A 3600-nucleotide genomic window follows, 5' to 3' on the forward strand; every position below is an offset into this window, starting at 1 on the left:
ATATATATATATTATTCTTAAATTTGTTCAGAGACGCATGCACACAAATAACTTCAAATAAAATTCAACTTTTCTGTCAAACTCTCCCCTGCTGCAAAGCAATGCATATGATATGATCATATAAAAGTATAACCGTAAATGAAAAATTAAAATTAAAATTAAAATTAAAATTAAGAAAAAATGTAAGTCCCCCATCCCTCTTTCTGAAAATTGAAATCAGCCAAGCTCCAAATCAACAGTCCTGTGATAAGCACATACATGGTGCCGGTATGCATCTAAGAAAACAGGGATTGGTAACTCCCCGTTCCGGCGGCCGCCATGGTAGGATACATCAAAGAGCTTATAACCTGATCAGGCATGCTGAGCAATCCCGTCATCTCTCCGGCGGTCATTCCGCTCGGTCCATAGAATGAATCGAACTGACCAAATATGTCGTCCAGCTCGATCGAAGAACCGCTCAGGCAATTGGCCGTGAAAGAGTTGGGCTGAGGAGAAGAAGCTGACAGGAGATATGAATCTGAACCATTGAAATGATCACAACACTCAGGCGTGATCAGAGGGGTAGGTACTCCTTGCCGTCAAAGAGTTGGGCTGAGGAGAAGAAGCTGACAGGAGATATAAATCTGAACCATTGAAATGATCACAACACTCGGGCGTGATCAGAGGGGTAGGTACTCAGCAGCTTCTTCTTCAGCTTGGTGTTCCAGTAGTTCTTTATATCGTTGTCTGTCCTCCCGGGCAGCTGGGCGGCAATCAAAGACCACCTGTTTCAATCAAAGACTGATTTTTTTGAATGAAATTCTATATATTGTGGTTGTGGGATTAAAAAAAAAACATATTTTTCAGTGAATTCTGCTGACAAAACTTAATTTTGAGGTTGATTTTAACTGAAGTGCTATGTATTGCGACTATTGGATTAAAAAAAAACAGATTTTTCAGTGAATTCTGCTGACAAAACTTAATTTTGAGGTTGATTTTAACTGAAGTGCTATGTATTGTGACTATGGGATTAAAAAAAAACAGATTTTTCAGTGAATTCTGCTGACAAAACTTAATTTTGAGGTTGATTTTAACTGAAGTGCTATGTATTGCGACTATTGGATTAAAAAAAAACAGATTTTTCAGTGAATTCTGCTGACAAAACTTAATTTTGAGGTTGATTTTAACTATGTATGTATATTCATAAGCAGACCTGCTTCCAATTCTGACGAAGAGGCTGCAAATTATGTTCTCCTCCTCCTCTGAGAAGGAGCCATGTTTCAGATTTGGGCGAAGATAGTTGAGCCATCGAAGCCTGCAACTCTTGCCGCATCGTTTCAGGCCTGGATCAGTACAATTTCGTGCAATTAAAGTACCAGGCTTATTTAAGAATCATTCTCCGATCCTCAGGACTTCAAAATATGAATTGTGATGATGATGATGATGAAGATGGATCGATTAATTGAGAAGATTAAATAGAAATCTAGATATAGATCAAACAAATAATTAAAAATTTAATTTATTTGATGAATTAGGGATGAAATAGCTGAAATAATTATACCAACTTTTTGTGGAAGAGGAATCCAATTTCCACCAGTTCCGTTCTGCTCTATGTAAGACTTGAGTTTGGCATCTTCCTCCGGTGACCATTGTCCTTTCTTCACCTTCTCCTTATCGCAGCATGGAGCTCTTCCCATGGCGGCAATCCTCCTCCACCTCCTCCTCCTCTTCTTCTTCTTCTTCTTCTTCTTCTTCTTCTTATTCGTAAGAGTTTAAAAAGAGAAATTAATGAGAGACTGCAATAATATATTAGTGGGAAGAGAAGAAAGGCTGGGGTTTGTTTCCTCTCGTCTTCCTTGGAGTAGAATATATATGATGCAGCCATCAGCAATTTGGACCAACACTATCATGAGCTCACATATAAATAGTTTAATAATGATTTGAATATCTAAGTTAACTCGAATATCTATATAGTTTTTGTATCTATATGGTTTTCTTAATTCGTATAATACTAAAGTTTATGCAGTCACAGCATGATAAAAAATTCACTCGGGAGAGAAAGAGTCAGGAGCTGAATAAGTTTGGCTCTGAACATTCAGAGTAAAATTTAGTTTGAGATTGTAAGACATTTTCTCCTTTGCACAAATATGATTCTTTCAAATCTAAAATACGACTTTTCTGTGCTATATATATATATATATATGGCAAGGTAATTATTAAAAACTTAACCGGCAGAATAAAGAACAGAGTCAAATTCAATCTTTATGAAAAATAATGAAGGGGGTAACACTGGAAAAATCATCAAATACCGGCAGAAATACTGGCTATTTTTTTTAGCGGGTACTCGGTCAGCGATGCAGCCGAACTGAAAAACCAGCTGCAAGTTTAGCCGGTTTATTGTAACTCCTGAAAAGTTAGTGGAAAATTCAATCTATTTATTGTAACGGTTGAAAAACTGACTGACTTTTTAAACTGATAATTATGTTACTCGAAATCGATTAATTACAGCCTGAAATTTCTTGTAGTAAAACAACCTGCCAATAAACTGTCGAAAATTTGTATCGTGAACTGAATAACCAGCTGAAATATCAGCCCGCCCTTACTCCATCTCTTGTTAGTCTCTCTTGCCGATGTGATTTTCTACCACAGCGTAGATTCTTTTGTATCCCATATCTTGCTCTTAAGATTTTATATTTACATAATAAATTTGGATTTTTAAATCTATGCATGAAGATGTGTATTTCTGTAAGTTTAAAATGGGTTTAAATTTGTTATTTTTGGTGTGATTTTAGGATTTAAGTGTCATGTGTAAATATGAAAGTTTAGGTCTGAGATGTGTAAATATATAAGAATTGTGGTTTGTGTATGTAAATGCCCCTTTTTTTGTTTAGTGTTACAAACGTTTGTATACATACAACTCTATTTCAATTAATTTACATTACTTTTCTGACTTTAATGTTTTAGAGGTGGGAAATTTACCTCCCTAGCACATAATTCTTATGTATTTACATATATTACACGCAAAGTTTTAAATGTAAATGCATAGTAATTTGGTGTTTTAAACTTATGCATTAAAATGTGTACTTTTGAAATGAGTTCAAGTTTGCTATTGGCTGATATTAAAGATTTGAGTGCTCTATGTATAAATATGAAATATTAGGTATGATATATGTAAATACATAAGAATTGTGTGATGTATATATACACTACTGGAAAAATAGTTATTAACTACGAAAAATAGTTCAGGTAGTATGGTCAATTTCCAACGCTAAATCCTATTACTGATGGATTTAATTAAGGTGAAAATCATTTTGAAACTAAAATGTGGGTTGCAAAGCTATTACCATTAGAAAAGTTAAATGGAACCCCACCCCCCATATATAAGAGATTTTTCTCTAAAATATACATAAGTGATCAGTTTTTTATTTTTTTTTTTTTTTTTTTGTCTTTTTCCCGTGTAGAAATATAAATATGTTATCTCTAGCATGTCATCTTATGTCTGAAGAAGATACAAAGAGAGGGAGAAAAGCTTGAGAGAAGTTGCAAAGCTAAAAATGATGAAAAAGAGAACCAGAATCACATCCCTTCATTACAACACAAGTTTTTTTTATGGTACAGCAT

At 34.4% G+C, this 3600-nt stretch overlaps 1 protein-coding gene across 1 annotated transcript; it reads right to left on the reverse strand.

Annotated features, from left to right (window-relative positions):
* Nucleotides 1-275: 275 nt before the first annotated feature.
* On the reverse strand, nt 276-1676 carry LOC110033664 (transcription factor RAX3-like). Its single transcript, XM_020737720.1, has 4 exons — nt 1541-1676; nt 1193-1322; nt 676-764; nt 276-517 (listed from the first exon to the last, which is right to left on the reverse strand). The coding sequence occupies exons 1-4, from the start codon at nt 1674-1676 to the stop codon at nt 276-278; spliced, it is 597 nt and encodes a 198-aa protein (XP_020593379.1).
* Nucleotides 1677-3600: the final 1924 nt, after the last annotated feature.

This window comes from Phalaenopsis equestris, unplaced genomic scaffold (assembly GCF_001263595.1).
Source record: "Phalaenopsis equestris unplaced genomic scaffold, ASM126359v1 Scaffold001249, whole genome shotgun sequence".
NCBI lineage: Eukaryota > Viridiplantae > Streptophyta > Magnoliopsida > Asparagales > Orchidaceae > Phalaenopsis > Phalaenopsis equestris.